The following is a 26,838-nucleotide window of genomic DNA, read 5'->3' on the forward strand; positions in this document are numbered from 1 at the left end:
GTGAGCAACACTGATAAAGCTTTCATGTTTGAGTTTCAGTCATTATCAAAATTCATCCTTCCACTAGTGCACGTTTTCTATCACCAATGTCCCCCGTATCCCTCCTTCTTCTCCCCCTCCCCCCATACTGCGTCCCATTCCTCCCCCTGCCTTTATGGCAGACAGTTTCCTTCTTACTCTCTCTCTACTTTTGGGCATTATGGTTTGCAATACAGATACTAAAAGGCTGTCATGTCTGGTCCTTTATCTACTTTCAGCCACATCTCCCATCCCGAGAGATTCCTCCAACCATCGTTGACTTAGTGATCCCTTCTCTATCCCAGCTGCCCTCTCCCCCGCTCATAAGGCAGGCTTCTGACCATGGAGCAATATTATGGTCCTGTCTCTACTGTCCTTGGGTGTTAGTGAAAATAGAATTTCTTGGGGCTGGGATTTCTTGGGACCGTGGACAGGGCATCACTATGGTTCATTATCTTATATCAGTGTCTTCACCTTCCTTATAGTTTATGAAGAATTATTTTGAAAAGTACTCATTTTCTTCTTACTAGTGATCCTGGTGGCTAGTCAGTTCCTTTGGGATCCATCACAATTTAATGGGGTCCTGTGCTTGGAAATAGTATGTGCTGGGGTTCAAGGCTTGGCTCCGCTGCTAACTATCATTTTATCGGTCCTACGCAGTTTTTATTTCTGAAACTCTGTACCCTTATTGAATGATGATAAGACTGTGAAGGAATTTTGGAACAAGAGGACATGAACTTTAAGACTTGTATATAAATTGTATTTAACACGATGCCGGAGCATAGTTTATATTCACTGGCTGGCAGACTGGTCCTCTTTCTCTGACTTTTGGGCCTTATACTCCAGATCAGTGATGGTGGTATAATACTTCTTTGGGGTGAACATTCTTCTCACTCCTATTCATACTTCAGGACCTAACTCAAACCCCACTTCCTCAGGAAGGTCTTTCCTATCACCCCAGACTATCTCACAATGTTCTGGAAACTTCCCAGCACCGTCAGCCTTCCAGGTTGTAATCACATCCCTCTGTATGGGACTTTCTAACCAATTTTGTCCTCCTTTGCCGCATTAATAACTCCAAGAGAGAGGAGCTGTGTTGGTTCCTTGGTTATTCATTCCTCTCTTACAATGCTTAGCATCACAGGGAGCAGTCAGTACTCCAGCTGTTATTGTTGTGCTTAGTAATTTAATTATGATGGTGTCAGAGGACATGGACTCTAATTCCCTTTCTTTACAGTGGTGGAAACTGAGGCCAAAGAGACAACCACTCTTTTGTATTCAGTAAAGCTCTGTTCGGAAGTGGCTGGTGCTTAGACCTGGTCAGCTGGACAAAGCCCAGGGTTCAATTACATGCTTATTGCGGGAGACTGTGTTGGAAGATATTAATGCTTTTTCACCACACGCCTCCGAAGACCCTCTAGGGTGTCAGCAGAAACATGAAGTGAGAAGTAAAGTCTCCTAGTGTTAGTGGGGCTCTGACCAGTGTTTTCCAATTCCTCCTACCCTTCTCTGGTATTTTTTCTGAGTCACCCACATGTTCAGAGGCTCTTTATTTATTTTATTTTTTTTTATCGAATCCTTGTGAGATACACAGTTACAAAGTTGTTCATGGCTGGATTTCAGTCATATAATGCTCCAACACCTGTCCCTTCACCAGTGTTTATTTCTTACCACCAATATCCCTGGTTTCCCTCATGCCAACCTTTCCCCCAAGCCTTGGCCTGCCTCTATGGCAGACACTTTTCTCCTCTCTCTCTTCTCTCTCTCTCTCTCTCTCTCTCTGTTAGAGGCTCTACATCAAGGGTGTATTAATGGAGGTGTTTGGCTTCTACCAGAGAGTGGTTCCAATTCTAGAGTCCTGGTATTTGGTTTAAGAATGCGCTATGTGGTGGCCAAACCAAGATTAGTTGCTGTCCCTGGGTCCTGGTTCAGTGACTCTTTTTCCACTACATCAGTCTGACCCTTTCAGTAACAATGTGACCAATCTGGAGCTGAACCCATGACCTGAAGATTAAGTGTCTCAGGTCCCATAAGTGAGCCTGGCAGGCAACACAGGCTGAAGTATTTCCTTCCTTTCCCTGCACTCTGCCTGCCCAAATACACACTTTGGAAGATATCAGTTTCTCCTGACTCCTTCACACACTTGACAATGTCTGTCTGGGACTCTGTCCCCTTTTCATCTGCAGTGACCTGTTTTCCCAGTTTAGATGCTGTTATTGAGCATCCCAGGGTGCACTCTCCTGTACTGCTCTGGGTCCCAGTTGGGGTTGAATTCTTATCACTTGCACATCCTTCAGCATGTATGTAAATGTCTTTTACCGTGAGTTCTTGGAGACCTCCCACCGCGATCTGTGCTCCAGGTTTCTGAGTGCATTGAACATCATGGTACTCAGGGTGAAGATCTCTGACTGTGTGATACTCACCCAGGTTTGCATGGCATATGGAGAGCACACTGAGTCTGTCACATGTGTGAAAATGCTCTTGTTCCCACAGAAATTAATTCACATCCAGGAGAGCGGGCTCACTTAATTCTTTCAAATTCATCCAAGTGTCCATTACCTCTAAGTAGATCAAGATTTCTTAACTCAATTAATCTTTATAATTATGTATGTTTTTTACATATAAGTGTACATGTGTGTAGTTATGGAAAGGTCAAAATGCCTCGTCTGGTTCTTTTAAAAATTGTGATTGCAGTAATATGGCGATGATAGTGGTTATGTTTATGTCTTTGGTGTACAAAGTTACTGCACTTCTATCATCCCCGAAGTGCCAAAGGACCCCACCACTGTCATTATGTCACTAAATCACCCATCTCCCCATACCACAGAACTTTCCCCCACTATACCATACTTTTAATTTCTGTTCTGATATCAAAGAGTTTGTTTACATTGGCCGTTGTCTATGTCTTTTCTTTGTTTCTTTATATACTACACCTAAGTGAAATCATTCATTTTTTTGTCATTCTTTCTCAGACTTGTTTTGGGACCCCCTCTACATAAAAACTGTAGTCAAAGATAAGCTTTTATATATATATATATACATATATATATATATATATATTTGGCTCTTTGGGGTACACCTGGCAATGCACAGGGGCTATTCCTGGCTTTGCACTCAGGAATTACGCCTGGTGGTGCTCAGGAGACCCTATGGGATGCAGGATGGTAGGGTAAACACCCTACCCGCTGTACTATCACTCAACCCTAAGCTTTTTATCTTTTCTTATATAAATACCTAGCTGAGTCATATTCTATTGTGTACTTAATGCCACCATTTCTTTATTCACTCATCTGTGGTTGGGGACTTGGATTGTTTTCAGATCTTAGCTATTATTGTACAGAGTGCTCAGTGAGCATAGTAAAGCAATCTCCTTCTTTGTGTGTTTTCTTGTTGTATTGTATTTGGGGGTCACACCTGGCAGTGCTCAGAGCCTTCTTCTGGCTCTGTGCTCAGGGATCACTGCTGGGAGTAGTGAGGGACTAGCTGGGCTGCCAGGGATTTCACATCGGTTGGTGGATGTGCTGTACTCTGGCTCCATCCGCCCATCTTCTAAAATTTTTGTGTTCTGGGGATAGATGTAAAAGAGTAGAATTTCTGGGTTAGAAAGTTTTCCCATTTTAATTTTTGGGGGACATCTCCATGTTGTTTTCCTAGTTCCTCAACTACCACATCCCCACCAGCACAGACTCTTTGATTTGGGCCACTATCACCCGCTGACTTCCAGGGGCATTAGTATTGCAAAAAACTTAAATTTGAATAAGACTATGGCTGGTCAGCTTAACTTTGACAACTTGTTGTCTCAAATCCGGCTTATTTACATGAATAGTGTAGAACATTGTACATGCAGGGATACAATGAAAAATTCCTCCTTTGGGAAAGACATGAAAAGCTCTAATATCTAAAAGCTCTAATTTTTTTTTGCTTTTAAAAAATTTTTCTTTTTTTGCTTTTTGGGTTACACCCAGCGATGAACAGGGATTACTCCTGGCTCTGCACTCAGGAATTACTCCTGGTGTGCTCGGGAATAGAACCCATGCAAGGCAAACGCCCTGCCCACTGTGCTATCACTCCAGCCCGCTCTAATGTTTTTTAATGTTTCATTCTAAATCCTTTATTTTAATCTCTGAGTTGGAAGAGATAATCATTAATTTATTAATTGTGGACTAAGCAATCAGTCCAGTCTTTCCAATTCTTAGTGTTTCCACATTATGTCTGTAGGGTGGAGACTTAAATCTGTCCTTGCTGCTATTTCTCAGTCAGTTTAGACAGAGCCCGTGTCAGACACCTTCTCCGTCTGGCAGCTGCTCTGACTTCTTGGTCCTGTAAATCCCACTCTTGGCCTTCACCTATTCTCCCTATTGTTCTTGGCAATTCCCAGACCTCTTCACTGTCTGGCCCTTGAACAGTTGGCTCTGCCCTTCGGTGAAGCTCACTCTCTTTTCCTGCTGCTGTTGTTGAAGTTAAATAACACATGACTTTCTAGATTAAAACACCTATATATTGTGAATGTAATGATCCATATTAAATTTTTAAAAAATTGCACCATAAGTTTTAGAAATAAACAGGAATCATCTGATCTGTACTTCTGACTACCCTCCTCAGAGGCAATAATCCTTGCTGACATCAGTCTTCTGTATTTACCTCCACATTTCAACAATGGTTTATTCATATTACCACTTTGATATTAATTTTCATGTTAACTCTTAGTCTCCTAAAACAAAAATACTTAGCTCTCTTGACTCACTTTTCTTTTTTTTTATTTCTTATTTTTTGGGGGAATTTTTGGCCACACTTAATGATGTTCAGGGGGTATTCCTGGCTCTGTACTCAGGAATTACTTCTGGAAGACTCAGGGAACCATAGGTGATGCTCGAGATTGAATCCTGGCTGGCCATGTACAAGGCAAGTGCCCTATCAACTGCTATCGCTCTGGCCCCTCTACTAGGAAATTTAGCAGGAGGAATTTAATAAGAGAAAAATAATCTTAGAAATAGGAAGAGTTGAAATGCCAAATAGAAGAGTAAGATAACCAGAGATGAGCAGAAAACCCATCGACACCTATAGAGTCAGAGGAATCAGGAAAGAGATGGTTTTACTAGGGCCAAAGAGTAAGGGCTGCTCATGAGATCTAGTGGCATGGAGAACGGCAGTCTCTGCTGGAGATGGCATCTTAGGGAAAGAGAGAGAGGAGAGGAGAAAGCATTCTTATTGGCCCTTTCTTTAGGACGACTGTAGACTTCTGCTTCATGCTCTACCCAATCTCCAACTGTGCCCATTCTCCTCCCAATAAATTATCTTTGTTTCTGCATGGATGGGAAGGGACGTTTTCTGTCTTTCTTTTAATTTAAAATTTCATTTTATTTTAGGCACTGTATTATAATACTGCTAATGATAGGTTTCCTGCATGTAACATTGCAGTATGTTTCACCTTTCACCAAAAGTCTTCTTCCTGCTACTGCTGTCCCTATGGGACATTTTCTTTTCTGTGTAAGATTTGAGTGCTTGGGACTGTGACTTTTAAGGGCTCCTAATACTGATTTTCAGTTAATCTCCCGATTTAAAACCCAGCCATCTCCAGAGTGCCCTCATTCTAAAGTCTGTGCACTGCAGTTCTTCGCTTTTTGTTGAGTTCCCTGCCGCGTTCCTGTGCAGACTTTCCCTTTCCGTTCCTCAGGTCTCTCCAACCAGGATGTTGGGACCCCTTTCCAATACCCCAAGTTTTGTTGCTGTTGCAGCTATTTCAACTTGCAAATTTACATTTACAGTTTTCATTTGTTGTCATTTTCGGTGGGGATTTTTGAGGGGAATGTGTGTTTATTTTATTTTTTTTTGACTTCGTTGATTTATCATTAGCTTACAACATTATGGAATTGAAGGAGTACTGCTTAACACCCACCTCCCTTTGTACGTAGGAGACAGGAGACGCCTGCCTCCATCATTGGTGACGGGATGGCGCTGGATCATGGATGGTGGCAATGCATATTTAAATGACCGGGTCTCTCTAGGTTGTTGAATCTCAGTAGCTTGCACATGTTCAAAGACAGTATTCGTTTTTTCAGTTAGTTGGGAAAGCATAATCTTGTTTTTGTTTTTGGCTACACCCGGTGGTGCTCAGGGCTTACTTTTGGCTGTGTGCTCAGGGATCACTCCTAGCAGTGCTCAAGGTTCTGGGAATGAAGCCTTGGTCAGCTGTGCAAGGCAAGAAAGCAAGTATCTCTGTACTATTTCTCTTGCCCTGTGAGGTAGATTCTTGTTATATAGTAGAAGCAAGTGAGGAAGAGGGAAGGAAAGATTATGTGCTTAAGAGAGGAAGCCAGTATGTTCCCATTTATCGCAAATACTCTCTAGTCTTTAGAAGTTTTGGATTCCGCCCCCTCCCCCGCCCCTTGTGGCTACTGTTTTTTGGTTCAGTCACTCAGTGTTTACTTTTTTTTCTTCCACTTCCAGACACAGTTGCTTTCTGTGACTTTTTTTTTTTTTAAAAGCAGTTAAATGCAAGCAACATGCATTAACAGTAACAGATTTTTCAGACTGGTGTATGAGGATTTTATTTTACCCTATGCCCAGGACTAAACTGTTACTTCTTTTAACACAATTTATGTTTGGTTTTTGCAAAAAAAAAAAGTGTTCTTTTCTACATCTATACGGACATCATCTTGAAATTTTCTTGCAAGTCTTGGTAGAATTTTAGGCTTAAAGTAGCTTATTTATTTATATATTTTTATTTGGGCCACACCCAGCGTTCCTGGTGACATTCAGGGGACCCTATGCCCTGCTGAAGATTGAAGAGGGTCAGCCATGTGCATGGCAAGTACATTAACCCTGTACTGTCTCGTCAGTACTAAAGTAGATTTTTAAATAGTCAGGTTTATAGTATGAGATTAATATCTAATGCCATGAAAAACAGGGTCCAGGAGGACTGGTCAATGGTTGGAAGCTACCACAAGAGTGTGAGGAGTGGAGGACAGTTAGGATAGAGAAGGTACCAGTATGACAATAGTAGTTGGAAATGATCATTCTGGACAAGAACTGAGTGTTGAAAGTATGTAAAAGGATTTGCTCGAGCGGGCCCAGTAACGTCTCCATTGGAGACTTTGTTGTTACTGTGTCTGGCATATTGAATACTCTCGGTAGCTTGCCGGGCTCTCCAAGTAAAAGGATATACATGATAACTTTTCAGTATCTGTATTGCAAACCATAATGCCTCGAAGGGGAAGGAGGGAGGAAAGGAGGGAGGGGGAGAGATGAAGAGAGACAGGGGGTGGGGAGGGAGGGGGAGAGATGAAGAGAGACAGGGGGTGGGGAGTGAGGGGGGAGAGAGAGAGAGAGAGAGAGAGAGAGAGAGAGAGAGAGAGAGAGAGAGAGAGAGAGAGGTTCCTGGTTCCTGCCATAGAGGGGAAGGGTAGGAGGAAGGGAGGCAGGAACACTGGTGGTGGGAAATGTACTCTGGTGAAGGGATGGGTATTGGAACATGATATGACTGAAATCCAGTCATAAACAACTTTGTAACTGTGTATCTTACTATGATTCACTTAAAAATTTTTAAAAATGTTAAGTTAGTTTGAAGCCTAAAAACTAGATGTTCCCATAAAAATCAGTGGAGCTATTTGTGTGCTGGCATGTTACTTTTAAGTTCTGACAGTGTCGTGATAGCAGTTGGACACCATTTCTGGATCTGTTTGGGCTCTTTTATTGTATGATAAAGCAGTTCAGAGAAAACGCTTGGAAATAATAGAAGACTGAAAGTTGCTAAGAGGGCCCAGCATGGAGCCCCGTTACCTTTAGATGCACCCCTGGAGGGCAGAGCCCAGCTCTTTCAGAAAAGAGCCATCCTTGAGTCATCCGCAGTATCACAGACAGCATCATGCCAGCAGGAAAGACTCTGGAGAGAAGCAGAACTCCTGGCCAGGCGCTGGAGCAGCGCACATGGGCTGGGGAGGTCTTTGCAGGTCCCTTTTATTTATTTGCTTCCTCGCTGTAACGCCAGAGGCTTGGCCTACCTGCTCAGGGGACTTTTCCATTCTCAGTTTCCATTATTCTGTGTTGAACACATTTTTTTTCATTTTTTATAATTTTATTTATTGAATCACCGTGAGAGCAGTTACAAAGCTTTTGGGTCTAAGTCTCGGTCATACAATGAAACACCCGTACCTTCACCAGTGCCCATTCTCCACCACCAAAAACCCCAGTATACCCCCATGCCACACCCTCCCCCTACCTGTGGGGCAGATAATTTCCACATTACTCTCTCTCTACTTTGATCACATTCAATATTTCAACACCAGACCCACCATTATTATTTGAGATTTTACCCCAACACTCAGATCTGCTGAAAAGGCAACAATAGACAATTTGTGTTCTATTGCTGGTTATGAATAACATATGATGTCGCGTGGCTGCAGTAGGGCCATGTGGTTTTGAAATTCCGAAATTTTAACACTTAAATCTGGAGGGATTTCTGCCAAAAGCCACTGGGTTTCGAGATCGGCTCCTGAGTCTCTGGGATCATGGCCGTTGAGCAGCTTGATGAGGAGCCAGAGAGGCCGTTCATGGGCGATGACTTGGGGTGGGGAGGACAGGCCCGGCTCCACCCCATCCCGTGAGGCCCAACAAGTTTCGTCACTGTGGGCCCAAGCCTGACTGTCCAGTGACCTCTGGAGGATGACGGCCACTGAGCCGCCAGAAGGAAACAGGCGGAGGGACAACACCCTTTCCCCACTGGGGTGGCCCGGCAACAGTAACCTACTGCGGGGTCTGGACATAAGAGACGCAGAAACAAATCTCGAACACATTTTTTTAAATTAAATATTTAAAAATTTGAGACAACATGATGTACAGTGCTGTTGGTGACAGGGTTTCCTGCATGCAGTGCGTCAATGCCACACTCTCTACTGGAGAGGAGATCCGTTGTCACCCACCATTGTCTTGGGGTCCCCCTCTCTACCCAGTCCCCCGAAACTGATTTTTGTGAAACGTTCCTATTAGAAACTGAGTTTCATTGTTATAGTCACATATTGTTGTTGAAGAAAATCACCGTGGGACAATGACCACCTTGTTCACATTTTAGAGGAATTTTGTGGCAATAAATTAGTCTGCAATGTGTCACAGAGCATCAGAAAAGTCTGCTGGAAATTTTCATGACCCCACTTTAAAACTCGAAGGATCAGGAAAATCATTCACATGGCTGGAGCATGTGCTTTGCCATGGGAGGCCCAAAGGACATTGCTGGCACAGCCTTGCCCAAAGTCCCACGGGGGTGGGAGTGGAGGGGGGGGCGAGACTCCTGAGCATCACTGGGTGTGGCCCACAAACAAATACAAAACAAGAATAAAATAAACTCCAGAGGACCAGACTTTTCTTTAGCTCCAGACTGGTCACCTTTCTAAGGCACATCACTGTAAGTGCAGAACTCACATTGTGTACACAAATGAAGTCATTGCATCCTTCTATTCCAATTTGCAAAGATGCGACTGCTAGCATAGTTTTGCAAACATAGGATCAGAGCCTTAATTTTAATAAAGGATTTGAAGCTATTTATTTTTTTTTAAATTATCCAATTTTAGAGTTTTTTTTGTTCTGAGAGAAAGGTGTTTCAGCTACAAAGAATGTAGAGTTCATTTTCTAATGAAATAATGCTACATCCTTCGTACATTGACTTTCAAATTCAGTTTCGTACTTCTTAATGCGTCCTCTGTTCTTGACTTGGGGTAAAATTTGGTAAATGCTGTTTTTATTTCTAACCAGGCATTCTGAGCAGGGGTGATTTTATAACCTTGGGTATTTGCTCGTTTGAGGTTAGCGGGCCACCCATAGCTTGTTTTTTCTCCTGATTTAAAAGTTGAAAATTTAACTAATTAAACAAATATTCCGGTGGTGTTGGATGCAGGGCAGTATTGTTAAGGAGGTGGGATGTGTGTTTGGGCCTTCTCAGCTCCCCCCCCGCCCCACACACACACACCCCTAACACTCAGCTATGAAATGGGAGTCTGGGGAGAGAGCCATTCATCTAGCCGAGGGATTTGAACAGAGACAGGGTTTAATAAATCATTGTTTAGATAGGCCCGACATTACAGTTTAGAAAGCCCAAAATGTGGAAAAACACTTTCCTCCCCTTGGTGAAGGGCAGACCCCGCCGGGGCGCTGTCTGTCTCCACCAGCTGTGCTGTGACACTGGCTTTGCACAGAAATGGTGTGGGAAGTGACAGCAGTTGAAAAGTTCTCAGGTCACTGATCGCATATTGGCCTGACACTTCACACCCTCTTGTTTTACAGAATAGCATTTAATCGGAACAGCATACCCTTACTGAAATTTTAAAAAGGTAGTTGTGTAAAACTCATGCAAGAAGACAAGGAAAAGCAGCCAAGGCAAGCAGTATTTGTCCCATTTCTGGGGAGATTGCATACAGACAGGCTTTTGTGCCTGCCAGGGACGCATCAGAATAGGAGACTACCCCCCCTTTCTCAAACATTTCCCCCTTCTCTTTTGCCCTCACCCCCTTTCTTTAAAGTCAGCCAGGGAATAATTTGTCCAAATGAAAAGGCCCTTTCAGGCATTGGAGGGCCTTGCTAATTGTATTTGAAAGAATAAAAGCAAACCACAAGTTGGCTTTTGACAACAGAAAAATGAGTTCACATGCCAACATATTAATAAGATTAGTTTTATTAGGAAAATGTAATCAGGAGACCGTGGCTCTGCAGGAGGAATGGCTCATTAAAACCAATTCTTTTTTTTCCCAGCTAAAGAAGTAAAGTTGATTTTCAAAACACATTTAAATAAAGATGTGCTGATATTGAAAACAATGCATTACTTTCATTTTCTTGAAATAAAGGGGGATTGCTTTAAAATGGATTGCTGTGCAATAACTTTTAAATAGTTTTCAGTTGTGCTAAATGAGAATATTTTTTAAAATGGGGAATCTTTCTGTTAAAGTTGTTTGTTTGTTTAATTGTAATGCTATAATGATTTGCCTGTGAATTATACATGTTGGAAGATGTATTAATTGCAAAAGTGCCTCAAGGTACGTTGAGGTGGTACAGTCTGATGATGTTCAAGGAAGAAGCAGAGAAAATGGAAAATGACTTTTTCATGCAACAAGTTTCATTTTGATCTTCTAAAGGACTATCATTGTGTTTTGTTCCCCCCCCATTTATGTGTGGTATACTTTGTGATATAGTTTCAGTTAGAGATATTTTGCAATAATAGTGACGATATAATCAAATATGCATCATTAAAATAGCAAGGCAATGTGGAAATCTGTTTCACAATGGAAAGGCTAAACTGTTTTACTTTTATTTATTTATTTCCCCCTGCATGGCCCCTGCGTGGAATGAAGGGCATTTCAACTCATTTGGCCAAACTCTTCACAATGGAAACAGAAATAAAATTCTTTTTAGAAGCCAGGTCACTTTAAATAAGGATGCTGGACAGGCAACCACTTGGTCTACATATCCACACTTCGGCTCTCACCATCACCCCTGCTAGTGTAAGTGGGGGAACGTGGACAAAAGATGGAGGGTGAAAGCTCAGATTTCTTTCATTTTTCTGTCTTCCCCTTCCAGGGCCTGTGAGCCTTTAGAAACTCCACACCCCCTTTTTACCATATGGTGGGGGGTCCATTTTCACCAAGACACCAGGAGTTTCTCCATAGATTCATTTGACAGGAGATTGCATTTAAAAGAGGGACTTGGGAGAGGAAGACTTAAGGGAAAGGGATGTAACAGGTGGCATTTTCTGTCAGGTGGAAGAGAGGAGGGAGTCTCGCATCACTTCTTTCTAGATGGGAGCTCTGTCCAGGAGCCATTTCTCTAGTTGCACCATCCCGTGGATGGAGCAGCAGGGTCTTTAGGGATGTCAGCTCCTGTCCACGAAGTGGACTTTGACTTTGACTTGTGGTGCAGCAGCTGACCAGTACCAGAGGGAAATGTCCTGCATTCAGCCTCCGAGCTGAAAGGAAGGAAGGAAGGCCCTCCTCCAGTGCCCCCTCTCCCCCCCACCCCTGCTCCTGCCGGCTCTCTTGGCCACTGTACTAACAGAGGATTCTGGGGTTTGATGCTGACAGCCGCCGCCACAGACTTTTAAAGTCTTTGGGCAGAGTTCTGCTTCATAAGGCCTGACCACGGATACTGCAACCCGTGTGGGTGGATGTGGCAGACTAGCCCGCAGTGGTGGTTCAATAAATATTAATTGATGGGCATTAAAACAATCAATGACCCCAGAGCATGCCACCTGTGTGCCAGAGACTTTAATCTGTGAAATGGAGAAAACCACATGGAGTTTGCTCTTGGAAGTGCGGAAAAATGATTGTAAAGGGGTTTTATAAGCTTAAGCACATTTGACCGATAGTGTCCAAAGCAAACAGCTCCAGCAGGCGAGAGCCGACCATCTCCAGAGCGAGCAGCGGGAGTGGCAGTGTCCAAGGACATTCTTTCTGGGGCCCAGCCAATTGCTGAAAGAGAGGAACTAGAATATTCTAATGATGGAGAGTCTGCCCTCCCCCGAGTTATGAAATTTGAGAGTAGCTTAAGCCCGAGGAAATTATTTTGGATTAGTTCTTTATCTCCTGACAACACCTCCATCCCCCTTCATGAAAGAAACTTGCTTCTTTTTATAAAGGTCTAAAATTCTTGCTTCCTATGATTTTGAAGTAGGGGGAAGTGAGCAAAAGATTTTATTTTTCTTTTTGAGGGGGGATTGTGTTTGTCCTATACTCAGCAGGGTTCGGGGGCTATACCTGACTCTGTGCTCATGAGTGACCCCTAGTGTTGCTCAGGGAACAGTGTGATGACCCAGGAATTAAACCAGAGTCATGGTGAAAGTGGCCACATGGAAGACAAATGTCTTACCTCCTGCACTATTTCTTTAAGTCAGACAGGTTTGGGCCACACCTGGCAGTGCTCAGGCCTTACCTCTGATGATGTACTCAGGTATTACTCCTGGAAGTATTGTATGGGGTGCCAGGGATTGAACCCAGATCAGTCATGTGCAGGACAAAGGCTCTACCCACTGTACAAATGTTCTGGCCCCTATCCTAAAGATCTTAAGGAGATTGAATTTTTTTATTAGCAAGCAGCCCTGCACCACTTTCTTACTCTAGATTTCTCTTGTTCTACAAATTATATTTACTTCTATGTCTGTTTTTTTTTCTGAATTCAGCAGTGACATATTTTTATGGTAACCATGTGTGCAAAAATTTCATGGGTTGCATAGATTATTGATGCGGTTCATTAACCCTCTGCAGACACACATAATTTTGTTGACCACCAGATCCATGGATTACCATGCATATAATCAAACCTGCAGATAGTGACTGATGAATTGACCTGCATACCTACCTTGAAGCATTTACTGAGTCCTTTTTTGGGGCTAGGCATTGTGCTGGGTCCTGAAGGACATTTCAACCCTGTGTGGGTGACTCTTGAGAGATAGGGAGGAAGAGATGAAATATGGAGGCGATTCCTAAATGAGGCAAATATGGGTATCTGAGCTTAGAAAGAGAAATATACTCGACACCGGCGGGACATGATGAGTAAAGAACCTGCCTTGTTGGGGAACTTGGTGACAGAGTGGTTGGAAAGGTCTCCCTCTTTTTGGAAATCTGCTCCATGCTTGGTTGCTAAGATACTAAGTCTCCATCCACATCGCAGGGTTCATTTTAGTCTCTCTTTATGATGCCTCTTTTCCACTTGCTCCACAAATATTGGTGTTGCCCCTGGTGCTTCCTCTTGGCTCTTTTCTCTCTAAACACCGTTTCTGGGCAGCACATCTGCTCATTTGGGTGGGATGTGCCCTTCTCCATGGAGAACACTCACATTTGTGTCTCCAACTCTTGTTACTCTTCTGAGTGACAGCCCCAGCTTCTAATTTTCCCTGCCTGAAGAATGCTGTGGTCTTTTTTGCCTTTTAGAATAAAAGGACAACCTTGTATTGATGGCTGTCCTGTGCAGAGCTTTGCTGGATGAAGCATCAAGGGAAGGTCAGGAGGACAAAAGTTTGAGTCCAGAGAACTTGTTAGAGGGGCTAGAGAGATAATTCAGTGGGAGAGCATTTAATGCCTTGCATGTGGCCAATCCCCGTTCAACCCTTCTGATTCCATGAGCTCCTCCCTAAGCCCACCAGGAATGCAGAACCAGGAGTAAGTGTTGAGCACCACTGGGTGTGGCCCTAAATCCAAAGAACTTGTTAAATGCATAGAAGGAAGTAGGAGAGTGTCAATTATTATTATTATTTTTTTATGGATTTTGAGGGTCTTGATACTGATACTCGGCAGCCCCTGAGATGTTGCAAGCAGACACGTCTTCCTCTTTGTCCAGTGTAATCACAAAATAAATTAGTGATCATCTCGGTGACCAAGTGCCTCTTCCCCACCCCTGCCTGCGTCTCCAACAGATGCAGGAAGGAGGGATTAGGGTCTGGCTGGTTGGTGATCAGTTGCTGTTTGTTTCATTCTCCCCATGCACTGTTCTAGTCTCACTAAACTCCCCATTTCAGTCTCACACTGCCCCTCATTTCCGTCCCTCCTCCTGACCCCCTCTTTGTGCTCAATCTTGCTGCCTTGTTCTCCCTCCCAATCTCCTTGCATTGGGGGCAGTAACTATACCCAGGTCAGGTAGCACAATCAACATATGAAAGCCCTTCCTTCAGAAGGAAGCTCTTCTAAGAAAAGACAAAGATCTCCTGAAGCCAGGAGATCTGCTCAAGGGGAAAAATACCACTTAGGGGTGTGTTTCTTCTTTTCTCAGTCCAATAACCATTTAATAATATTAGTCATTTTGTCGATTTGCTCGAGCGGGCCCAGTAACGTCCCCATTGGAGACTTTGTTGTTACTGTGTCTGGCATATCGACTACTCTCGGTAGCTTGCCGGGCTCTCCGAGAGGGGCGGAGGAATCGAACTCGGGTCGGCCATGTTGGCCGCTTGTAAGGCGAACGCCCTACCCGCTGTGCTGGAGCGATAGCACAGCGGGTAGGGCGTTTGCCTTACACGCGGCCAACATGGCCGACCCGAGTTCGATTCCTCCGCCCCTCTCGGAGAGCCCGGCAAGCTACCGAGAGTAGTCGATATGCCAGACACAGTAACAACAAAGTCTCCAATGGGGACGTTACTGGGCCCGCTCGAGCAAATCGACGATCAACGGGAGGGCCTTTACCTTTAGTCATTTTGTAGGGACACAGTAAGAGATACATTAAGCTTGTAGGGTGGCTTTCTTAGGGACATCTTGCTATAGATCCCAGACTACTGTGCTCAGGCCAGATTAGTCTTTCCTAATCCTAGCAGGGTCCTAATCCAGTTTTTACTCTTTGGCTCATGACAGAATTTGTTCATGACTGTGCTCTTACAGTTAAGTGTTATGGCTCTTGGTTTGGCCTGGGTCCATCCAGTCCCTCATCGGGACCCTGCTTTTGGGGTGCCAGGAACTAAGGCAACTGAGGCTTAAGTCAAGAAAACAGATGCCCAGGAGTGAGTGAATATAATTTGGAGTCAGTTAATTCCCAAGTTATAAAAGAATAGCATTAACTGTCTTTCTGTATCTATACAAAAAGGACATTGCTCTGAAGTAAACTATGCAAAAGAACATAAGAGAAGGAGAAAAGCAATATTTTACTTACAAATACAAAATCAGAGATTTCTGAGGAATTTGACTTTACAAGTCACAGGTACTGCTTAGGGGAAAATGGTGATTAACTGGTTGGGGAAGAGAGCACAGAGAAGAGGTCAAAGATAAACACAGAGGAATGAGAGTGCCTCGGGAGCACTGTGAATGGGTGAATTCCAACAAACCCAAGCTTCTTGCAGCCAGGGAGAAAGGTCAAACCAATATTATCCTCATTTTCCCATCTTTTAGAACTGTTGAACTGGAATTTGCCTGTGAACCAGAAGAGGTTCAGAGATCTTCACATGCATTAAAGCCTGAGAAGCAATAGTCTAGGGTACGTGCTTGAGAATGAGTAGGTGAAGTTGAGTGGAGATGGAGTTCATCTCCCAAAATGGTGGTGAAGAAGCCAAGAGGTTTTGGTTTGTGTGAATGGATAATGCACAGCGACACTGAAATGGCCCACTATGAATGCAATAATGTGGGTGGAGAGCAAGAATGTGTGCTGACTGCCAAACTCCTTAATGAATTCATTATGCCTGGGAGTAAGGGAGGGTCCTTACATCAGATGACAGTGACATCTGAGAGAGGATTTTTGACATCTCAGTTCTTTGAGAAAAGCCTCTGATTAGTTCCCCTACTTTCTCTACTTTATGTTCTGTAGCTCAACTCTTATAAAATATAGCAAATCCTTAATAATAAATTCATGCAACGAGCAGTGGAATGTTAAAGCTCAGAACCTTTTGCCTGCTTTCAAGTCAGTTTATAAATTTATTTGTTTAAGCAATCCTAGAGCTGTCTTTAATAATCTGGTACACAACCCGTATCATCTTTATCCCCATTTTTGTCCTCTTTCCCACCCCCGACAATTCAAAATGGATTTGTTAGGAAAACTTTGCTCTATTTTTCTTCTTCTTAATAATGTAAATGGCAGCTTGGAAGTCTTCTATATGTTTGTGAAGTCATATCCAGGTTTTAGAAGAAGAGGTTGGTATAGCTGGTGCTAAAACGCCTGAGTATGAGGGCAGATTTTAGGGAGGAACCTCACATGACCATCATAGATGCGTGGTTCAATGTGTGGTTTGGCGCATGCCTCAGGCAACCACAAGCGAACATCTGAGCAAGCAAAGCAGTGCAGAGATGCGATAAAGGAATACCTCAAAGAGAGAAGAGCAAAAGTACTAGTAGATGATGCAGAAGCCGGGAAAAGCACCCGTAATGCCCACCTGTCCTTTGCCAACTACAAGACTAAGATGACTGCCCTCTGACGTCCTGATGGATCTATCACATCTTCCAGAAGGGCAATGGAGAAGATTATCCATGACTTCTACTCAGATCTCTTTGATAGCCACGTCCACCTGCCCACATATCAAATTCTGCAGGATGGATATGTCGTTCCCAATGTTCTCCCTTCCGAAATCTGACACGCCATTTTGTCAGTAAAGAAACGAACAACACCTGGCCCAGACAAGGTCAAACCTGAACACCTGAAGAACCTGCCATCAGTACTCATCAATACACTGGCTTGGCTCTTCACACCCTACCTGTCTGAATGCAAGGTTCCGTCCCAGTGGGAAACCAGCAGGACTGTACTACTGTTCAAGAAGGGAGACATCCACGACATTGATAACTTTCGCCCGATCTGCCTATTGTCTCTCATCTACAAGCTGTTCACTCGAGTCATCCTGAATAGGATTGGCAGAACACTAGATGAAGGACAACCATGAAAGCAAGCCGGTTTCTGAAAAGGATTCAGCACGATTGATCATATCCACACAATAACCAAGGTCATTGAGGTTTCTCGGGAGTTCAAGATGCTGTTCTGTCTAATGTTCATTGATTTAAAGAAAGCCTTTGATTCTGTTAAGATGGAAGCAGTCATTGAAGCCCTAGCCAATCAGGGCATTCAAACTCAATACATCAGGATCCTCCATGAGCTGTATTACGGATTCACTACCAGGATCTCACCATTCTACAAAGAAGTAATCATTGATGTCAAGAGAGGGGTTTGGCAGGGTGATACCATTTCACTGTAACTCTTCAGTGCCACCCTTGAGAACATCATGTGATGACTGAAATGGGAAGGAATGGGAGTGAAGATAGATGGTCAGCAACTACACCATCTCCGCTTTGCTGATGACATTGTTTTAATAACACCAAACATTAGCCAAGCAGCACAAATGCTGGCCGACTTCGACCGGAGTGTGGAAAGGTCAGACTCCAGCTGAATCTCACGAAGACAATGTTTATGAGAAATAGTCTTGTTCCTGACGTTCCAATCGCTCTTAACAGAACATCCATCTCTGAATTCAACCGTTACGTGTACCTAGGTCGAGAAGTCAACATGACAAATAACCTAGCACCTGAGTTGTGTAGGAGGAAGAGAGTGTCTTGGAACGCCTTCAAGAGCGTCGAAGAATGGCTCCCAGATGCCCCCCACCCCTTCCTTAATCCGAGGGTGTTTGATCTGAAGGTGCCCCTCTTTCTTGATCTGAAGAGCAAGCTTCCTTCTTATATATCTATGGTCGAGGAATGCAGTTAGCCCAGAACAGCTCATGCTTACAGCCATTTTTGCTTAGTTGTTTAGAACACAAGCATCAAGGAATTCGTCTAGGAGTTTTGTCTCCCCAGAGAGCAACCCTTTATGCTCAGTTTAAAAAGCAGTGGCAGGCAGATGGATCTGGAGTGTGTCATGCTGAATCAAGTCAGCCAGAAGGAACAGGGACAGAATGGTCTCTCAGAGGCATGATATAAAGAAATATAGTAAGAAAACGCTCAAAGGCAACGGAACCTGAGAGCTGGTCTTCAGTAGGAAGTTTACCATGGTGGGGGTATGGGAGAGGCCCTTGGCCCAATGCTGGAGAGTAGTGGGTACTCTGTTGCTGGGTATCTACTGAAAAACTGAAATATTTGAGGCATGATTGTTTTATTTTTTTCCTTTTTGGGTCATACCTTGCGATCAGGGCTGACTCATGACTCTGCATTCAGGAATTACTCTTGGCAGTGCACAGGGGACTATATGGGATGCTGGGAATTAAACCTGGGTCTGCCTCATGCAAGGCAAGTGCTCTTCCCGCAGTACTCTTGCCAGCTCCTGTTTTATGCATAAAACCCCATTATTAACAGTATTAATTGAAAAAAAAACCACAGCAGGAACAAGATTTCTATTCTTTCCGACAGAATTTAAAAAACAATAAAGAGGGTTTGCAGCAATAATACAGTGGGTAGGGCGCTTGTCTTGCTTGTCTTGTGTGATTGACACAGGTTTAATCTCTGGCATCCTATAGGGTCCTGTGAGCATTGCCAGGTGTGGTTCCAAACTAAAACAAAAAAAAATATAGGTTCTTCAGTCACTCTCAGAGAGGAAGGCCAGGTGCAAAGCTAGGTTTCTTTCATTTGCAGCACCTGACTCTGGCCAGTTGCACTGAGGAAAGCAGGTTTTCTCCTCCCGCTCCTTCCCAGTCCTTGTGCTTGAATGACTGAAGGTTGCACACTGGCGCAGTGCTCAGACATTGCTTTTAGCGGTGATGCCCACCAGGGTTTGCATGTCGGCTGTGGTGCTCACTGAGGTTTACAGTCCTTCAGCTGGGGTGCTTGTGCATGTGCACAGTGGGGGTTTTGTGTGGAAACAAGGCACACAGGCCTGCTTGGGATACTCACCAGGGTGTTCTCTGGCGCCCACGTGTCCTGGCCATGCTTCTCATATGCCTTGGAAGTTTCAATGTTTGTTGGGGTGCTCCTCTTTACATGGGAGCCATATAGACCTGGCTGTGGTACAGCTGGAAACTGCTTTTAGGCTGGGGCATGGTCAACAGCAGAGCTAAGTTGCTCCAACGTCAGAGCTGCCAGGATTGTTCCCTCACACATGGGGCACAAGGATTTGAACACATGACCTTATGCTTGGGAGGCAAGTGCATTCTTTTTTTTTAATAAAAATATTTTAATAGTGAGACATCATGAGGTACAGTTGCAGACTTACACATTTTTGTACTTGAGTTTCAATTATACAATGATCAAATACCCATCCCTCCACCGGTGCCCATTTCCCACCACCACGGATCCCAGTATCCTTCCCACCCCCCCATCCCCCCCATCCCACCCTGCCTCTGTGGCAGGGCATTCCATTTTGTTCTCTCTCTCTCTTATTGAGTGTTGTGGTTTGCAAAAGAGGCAATGGGTGACAATCATGTTTAGTCTATAGTCTACCTTCCGCAAGGTGCATTCTTTTTTTGCATTTGGTTTATTTTTTATTTATGAATTTTGCTTTTTATTTTTTTGGTCACATCTGGCGATGCTCAGGGGTTGCTCCTAGTTCTGTACTCAGGAATTGCTGCTGGTGGTGCTCAGGGGACAATATGGGGTGCCAGGGATTGAACCCTGGTCGGATACATGCAAGGCAAATGCCCTACCCATTGTACTACGGCTCTGGTCCCAGCAAGTGTACCCTTATCTCTGGGCTCTGGGGTTGCTCTCGCTTGTTCCACACTCTCCAGAATGAGTAGGAGAGAGTGGCTGGTTTCTGTTACTGAGAGCATCATCACCTGTAGCATGTCTAGGCCACTTTCTGTAGGAGAGCAGAATGGGTTCATTCCTAGGGGTCCTGAAAGTGTCAGGTATTTATGAGACACTTCACTGGATGATGCAAAGAATGAGTAGCCTGAAGATCGCCCCGAGGGGCCTTTTCACCACTGCCTCACGGGGTGGCTGCGTAGAACAGGGCTGCTGGTTGTGGGAAGGAGTACTCCCAAGCCTCATGAACTAGATTTTATTTTTATCTTTAAATATTCCTCCCCCCCATTTTAAAAAATTGAATCACTGTGAGATACAGTTACAAAGCTTTCATGATTGAGTTTCAGTCATGCAATGATCAAACACCCATCCCTCCACCAGTGCACATTCTCCACCACCAATGCCCCCAGTATATCCATCCCCCCTTTCCAACCCTCCCCCCTGCCTCTATGGCAGACAGTTTCTCCCATACTCTCTCTCTCTCTCTACTTTTGGGCATTGTGGTTTGCAATACATATACTGAGAGGCTATCACGTTTGGTCCTTTATTTACTTTCAGCATACATCGCCTATCCCGAATGGTTCCTCCAACCATAATTGTCTTAGTGATCTCTTTTCTATTCCAGCTGCCTTGTTCCCCCAGCTCATGAGACAGGCTTCCAACTATGGGGCAGTATTCCTGGCCCTTGTGTCTACTGTCCTTGGGTGTCAGTCTATATTGTGTTATTTTATATTCCACACATGAGTGCAGTCCTTCTATGTCTGTCCCTCTCTTTTTGACTCATTTCACTTAGCATGATAATCTCCATGTCCATCCACTTATAGATTCTTTTCCTATGTTTTGGGGGGGGGGTTAGAGGAGGGTATGCCCAGTGGTGCTGGGGGCTACTCCTAACCTAGTATTCAGGACCCACCTTTGGCAGTGCTCGGGAGACCATCTGGTGCCAGGAATCTAGCACTCAAAGCCCAAATGCCAGCCCTTTGTGCCATCTCTTGGACTCTCACTGTTTTCTTACCTTATTGTTTGGCATTTAACCAGGAATGGCAGATTTAGGTCTTTAGTGAAGACTTGTCTGATGAGAACACAGTTTTATTGGCTAGTGATGATCAGTAGTGAAGAGGTGGCTCAGGTGTAAGGCTTCAGGGGGGTGAGAGGGCTGGGGGGGGGGGGTTAGGGGGAGATCTCTTTTGGCCACCAGTCTATCAGTGAAGACTTTGAAGGGCAAGTGTTCTGGGCAGAGCCCAGGCCAGAGCAGGTGCCCCTGTTCCTGTCAACCCAGGGGCCAGTGGAGTCTTCCAAAGGTTACTTAATACTTTGGGTTCTTTTTCTTCCTCATTTTTTGCACTTCTAATGATCAGTGTCTAATAATGTGCTAACGGGCTTTCCTCCCATTAAAAAACACAGGTGGAAGTGAGAATGTTCTCCTCGAGAAAAGGCGGTCTCTAGGTTTTGCTTCTGACCTGAGGTCCTATGAGATAGGTGTTTTGAAACCTCCCCCGCAGCAAGCTGGGGTGCCAGTGAACGTAGGTGGAGGTCAGCAGCTTGCCTGCTAATTTTGGCAGTAAAGGGAGACACTCAGCCACTGTGAGAGGTGAGAAGGTACTATATGAGATCCCTCTGCAAACTTTCCAGACCCGGGCAGATGTTCGGAGCCTATTTTGTCTCTTCCTCCATCAAAGTCTCAGGGAAAAATGTCATCCCAGTTTATGACCATATGTGATGCCAGGCACTGAACGGGGCTCAACTGCAAGCAGGGCAAAGCCCACAGCTTAACCCTGGTGTTAGCTTATCTCTTGGTCCACACCTGAGAATCCTCATCACGCCTGATCATTGCTAGACAATAAAACTCATGTCAGATGGTTGTTCCTCCTGTGCTGAGTAAAAGGAATTTTGAAAATTTTATTTTTGCATGGTGGGTTTTCCTTGAGTGATGCTCAGGGAGCACCTTCCTGTTGTTCTCAGTCATTCAGTCTGGAAGACCTATGCATCGGCCCATGGACGTGATGCTGCTCAGGTTCTGCAGTTCTGGGAATGACCTAGGCATGCTGACAGTGCTGAGGGCCTCTGGGACTGTGCTTCTCAATGCCTGGGTTGGGGGGCATGAGGTATTGGGGATTGAATGGGGACGACTGCATGCAAGGCATGTGCCTTAACTGCTGTACTGTCTCTCTAGCCCCGAGAGGAAATATTGAGGAGGAAAGAAGAGAAAGTGTCAGTCAGAATGTGGCCAGGACCTAAGTCCCAAACTTTAAGTGGTCGTGGCATGGAAAGTGAAAGAAGAAGAGAGGTGGAAAGGCACTGAATAGTGGTACTTCAGGGTTTAATGGGTTGTCATTCTAGGCTTCCCAGTCATAAGGAGCATAGAGGGAACAGCCTCTTATCACAAAGTGCCAGACCAAGGGGGAATCTCTGCTCTTTTGATCTTCAAAGTAAGGAGAAGTGTAGACTGGAATTTTTTGTATGTTAATTTCTGCATTTATGTTTTGGGCTACACTTGACATTGCTTAGAGCTTACTCCTGTCTCTGTGCTCAGGAGTCATTCCTGGTGGTACTCAGAGATCATAATGTGATGCTGGGGACTGAACTAAAGTGAGTTGCACCTGGAGCAAGAACCACCCCTTAACCCTTGTTCTATCTTACTTTTTAAAGCTACCTGACAACTGCCATTTTCCATGAGTCCTGATTCTGTGACTTCCTCATCTGGAAGGTAGTTTTAATGCCATTAAAGAGATATTTTTGAAAAGAATTCTTTTTATTTGGGCCTGCGTATAAAATGACACCACTGAAGTCTGCCTATGGAAACTCATAAATTCATCCACATGCATACATTATTAAGGCATGATGGCTTCATAGTCTAAGTGAAACTTTTGTCTTCCTTTGGGAAATTGAATTAGCATAGCCAAATCGCAGAAAACTACCTTTGACTAGTAGATGTTATTTCTACCCCATTCTTCTGTGCCTAACAAAATAACCACTCAGAGACTTGGACTTGATGGTTAAGAGTAAGAGCCAATGTCTATTACTTGCTTTCCCTGTCCCAGGAACTGTTTGAGATGTTTGATATGTGTGCAACCAAATCCCTAGAATTAAGGCCCTAGAGATTGAGTCAGGATTGAAGTCCCCATAAAACTAACTAGGAAGGGGAAGATTAGGGTGATGAGGTGACACATTAAGCTGAGCAGTAGACTCTGACCTAGAAGCTCTCTCCGAGCTCTCCTGTGATCAGCCCTCTTTCTGCCTCCACCTTTCCTGAACAGTCAGTTGCCTACTGTGTTTCATGCATCACTCTTGGGATGAGCTCAGGGAATGATTTGGGAACAGTCTGAGGACTGCTTGTTCATGCTCCAGCATGAACAAGGAGCCTTCACTTCCACCAAGAGTAAGATGGGCCAGTAAGATGTACTATATGGGTGATTCTAATTAGAATTAGAATAGGAATTAGAAGCTAAGTAGGACTTCTAGATTTATAATTCTCTAACTCTGAACAGTAACTTGAAACAGTGAGTGCTGGTGGTCGGGCACTACTGGAGTTCTTTTTTTTTTCTTTATATTTTGGGCCATACCCTGCAGTGCTCAGGGCTTTCTGCTGGCTCTGAACTCAGGGATCACTCCTGGTAGGCTCGAGGGACCCTATGGGATGCTGGGGATCAAATCCTAGTCAGCCATATGCCTTATCCACAGTAACTTCAATGTGGTGCTGTGGATAAGGCATGTGCCTAGTTCCTTTAAACATAGCACAATCTCCTGAGGCAGTGAATAATATTTTCTAGAAGAGGGAAACAGTGACTCCGAAGTGTGTCGTAGTGAAGTTAGGAACTTGAAGAGCTGGGAGGGGGCTCAGGATCTTTGAACCATTTTTCCAAACTGCTTCTCAACATTGGGCTTTGAACAATCTGAAATCTGCTTCCATGATGCAAACAAGACTCAGGATTCTTTGGGTGGGATGACATCAAGCAGAGCTGGCTGAGCAGGGTCTTCTGGGAATGTTTGTGGGTTTGAATCAGGTGAGGCAGGTTTGTTGTGGTCCTGGGGGTTGCCACTGGTTCCTTTTTCCAGGATGGGGATGGGCGTGCCCCTCACAGAGCTTCATGGGGGTCGTCCATGGGACACCCAATTCATTCTATTTTATTATCCACTCTGACCACTTCTTGAAAATAAGAAGGTTCTGATTTAGTTTTTGTACTTTTACACAATGTGTCAGTTACTGAGTGTTTCCATATGCCAGTTTCACAGTGCAGTGATATCTAGGATGGGTTTCAGTCACGATCACGACCATCCTGTTGTTCGTCGATTGTCTTGAGCAGGCCCCAGTAACGTCTCCTTCGTCCTAGCCCTGAGATTTTTTAAAAAAGTGCCATATTCAAGGCTCTTTCAGGGTTAGGAGAATGAGACCCATCATTGTTACTGGTATTTGGCATATTGGGTATGCCCCGGGGAGTTTGCCAGACTCTGCCGTGTGGGCAGATTACATTCGGTAGCCTGCCAGTTTGTCCAAAGTAAGAATGAAATAAAAAGATGTCGCAAAAAAAGATGGGTTTCAGTGTGATGTTAGAAATAAGGCTCTCAGAGATTAAGTGAAGTTTATATATTTACATGGAAGTTTCTTGAAAACTGGAGCTGTGTTACTTGAGCCAGGACTGATTGGGATAAACCGTTCATCCAGATCTGTTTCTCTTCCAATGGTAGGAAGTGGTTAAATGTACAGTAACTACTCCACATGATTAGAAAGAGAAAAGGAGAAATTACTGTTAGGAGACACGAATTCCTGACAGTCAGGCATTTCTCTGATCTTAGCATCAGTCCTCTGGTAGGTGTACAGCAGTATTTGGATATGAATCATGGAGACTACTTGTAGTTACTGTCCACATTCAGAGATTGAGCAGAGTGAATCAAGGGTATTTTGGAAGATGGAGAAGACCATCTCCCCTGGGGAGGTTGGACTTGAGTTACCTTCAGGTAGAGAGAGCAAAGCTGGGGAAGAGCTGCATGCATCCCCAGCAAAGGTTAATATACTAGGTTTCTTGTTTAATTTTGCATTTTATTTTCTTATAATAATTATAATAATTTAGATACATGGTTATAATGTACAAAAGTTATTGCTGTACAGTGTTATTACTCCTCACCCCCACCACCAAATGCCCAAGCCCCTCCACCACTATTCCTGTGTTACTTCTAGTCTGATATTAATTTCCCCTCAACTTTCCTCTCTGTTGCTTGGAAATTGGTTCTGTAACATAAGGTCAAGGGTTGGTTTGATGTTTCCATTGTTTGATACTGTCTGTTCCCTGTATTTTTTTCTCTATTCCAAAGATGAGTCAGATAATCTGGTATTTGTCTTTCTCTCTCTGGCTTATTTTGCTTCTTATGACACCTCCAATTTCCTCACATAGTCGACAGTTTGCTTGAGTTCTGCCATATTGTGCCAGCTTCCAGAATTCCCAAATGGGGGGAGGAGGGTTCCTCACTTAGTCTGTGCCAGGAGAGTCGTGACACTTGATTCTTATTAGCTGCTTTCTGTCACTCTCTGTCATTGTGGACAGAGCTCAAATCACTTTTCACCGTTTTGTTTTGTTTGCTTGCTTCTTGCTTGTGAGTCCTTTGGTGTTTGAGCTCACACACTGGGGTTTCCTTTCCAGGTTAACATGTTTGTTGAAGGATTCCATGATGCCATCCTCCTCTATGTCCTGGCTTTACATGAAGTACTGAGAGCTGGCTACAGCAAGAAGGATGGAGGGAAAATTATCCAGCATACTTGGAACAGAACATTTGAAGGTAAGGGCTCAGAACTGGGGCAACTTGAGCATTTCTCATATTTATGGTAAGGAAGTAAGTGAGAATCAATCTGTGCTATAGGTTTATAAAAATTATGTGAGATTAAATTAAAAGTACATATGAAACTATTCCTCTGAAATAGAAAGCCTCTGGTCTCTTTCTGCTTAGTAAATAACTATGGTTCTTAAATCTTTTGCAAGCTTTATTCACAATAGATAGTTAAGAGTACTGTGGTCAGTTTTATTTATTTATTTATTTATTTATTTATTTATTTATTTTAAACACTGTAGCACTGTCTGTCCTCCCGTTGTTCATCGAGTTGCTTGAGCGGGCCCAGTAACATCTCCATTGTGAGACTTGTTGTTACTGTGTTTGGCATATTGAATACGCCATGGGGAGCTTGCCAAGCTCTGACATGCGGCCAGGATACTCTATAAATTGCCGGGCTCATTCCTGGGAATATATCCCAGAGAGGCAAGAAAGTATAGTCGAAGTGCATCTGCAATTGTCTGTTTATTGCAGCACTCTTTATAACAGCCAGAATCTGGAAAAAACCTGAGTGCCCGAGAACAGATGACTGGTTAAAGAAACTCTGGTACATTTACACAATGGAGTACTATGTAGCTGTTAGAAAAGACGAAGTCATGAAATTTACATACATACATGGAAAGTATCATGTTAAGCGAAATGACTCAGAAAGAAAGGGATAGACATAGAAATATTGCATTTATCTGGGGAACATAAAGTAACAAAATAGGAAACTAACACCCAAGAATGGCTGAGATTAGTACTAGGAATTTTACTCCATGACCTGGAGGCCAACCACACATATTAGGGGAAAACGGAACTCAGATACAGAGGAGAACATCAAATAAAGGTGTTGGGAGTATCCTCCCAGGATGGGAGAAGCATGCTGAAAGCAGACTATAGACCAAACACAATTGCCACT

General features: G+C 43.9%; 1 protein-coding gene across 2 annotated transcripts in view; it reads left to right on the top strand.

Annotated features, from left to right (window-relative positions):
* The window catches only part of NPR3 (natriuretic peptide receptor 3), a 75,799-nt gene that overhangs the window by 32,581 nt on the left and 16,380 nt on the right, over positions 1 to 26,838 (top strand). For both annotated transcript variants that reach the window (XM_056112158.1, XM_056112157.1), the window contains exon 4: positions 25,754 to 25,889. In XM_056112158.1, coding sequence (XP_055968133.1) covers positions 25,754 to 25,889 — 136 coding nt within the window. The remainder of the gene's footprint in view (positions 1 to 25,753; positions 25,890 to 26,838) is intronic.

The sequence above is a fragment of the Sorex fumeus genome, unplaced genomic scaffold, assembly GCF_029834395.1.
Source record: "Sorex fumeus unplaced genomic scaffold, SorFum_2.1 ptg000015l, whole genome shotgun sequence".
Lineage (NCBI taxonomy): Eukaryota > Metazoa > Chordata > Mammalia > Eulipotyphla > Soricidae > Sorex > Sorex fumeus.